Here is a 500-nt window from a genome sequence, read left to right as displayed (position 1 = left end):
CAATGGAACGAAAAGCAAAGCAACTCCCAAGGTCGTCGGAACTGGGTCCTACAGTGGCAGGTGGGATCTTCCCGGAGAGGAAGCTTCGGGAAAGTAGTGACTTCTCGGCCCCTCCAGCCAAGCCGGGAGGCCACCGGCGTTTGCGGGAGGCGTGGGTTCTTGGCTCCGGAGCTGCAAAGAGGGCGAACCAAGCGCCAGGCGAGCCAGGCGGAGCAGGAACGGGGCTGATGGCCGGCGCTCTACTTGCGGCTACAGTCCGGGCCCCGCGAAGCCGCCCGGTTCTTCTCGGTACCGGGCTCCTAAGCAGAACGCTGGTTGTCATAGGGCCGCGGCGTAGGCCGCCGCCGGGTAAGGGTCCAGCTGAGGTTTACCCATGCCGGGCAGCAGGATGTAGGCCAGTGGCGGCTGGAGTCCCGGGCTGGGCCAGGCGCTGCAGTTGCAGGGGATCATGTAACCGGGGTTCCCGGGGGACGGGTGCGAGTGACTGTGGCCCCCGCTAG

The 500-nt window shown here is 66.4% G+C and overlaps 1 protein-coding gene across 1 annotated transcript in view; it reads right to left on the bottom strand.

The window, feature by feature from the left end:
• Positions 1 to 318: 318 nt before the first annotated feature.
• Positions 319 to 500, bottom strand: part of SOX21 (SRY-box transcription factor 21) — a gene marked incomplete at both ends in the record, with an annotated part of 873 nt that continues 691 nt past the window's right edge. Inside the window, one exon of the mRNA XM_083361726.1 lies at positions 319 to 500. This exon is cut by the window's right edge and continues 691 nt beyond it. Within this exon, the coding sequence (XP_083217852.1) occupies positions 319 to 500 (182 nt within the window).

The sequence above is a fragment of the Vipera ursinii genome (assembly GCF_947247035.1).
Source record: "Vipera ursinii genome assembly, chromosome: 4".
NCBI lineage: Eukaryota > Metazoa > Chordata > Lepidosauria > Squamata > Viperidae > Vipera > Vipera ursinii.
Note: the sequence above shows the minus strand (reverse complement) of the source record. Positions and strands in the feature narration are given on the sequence as shown.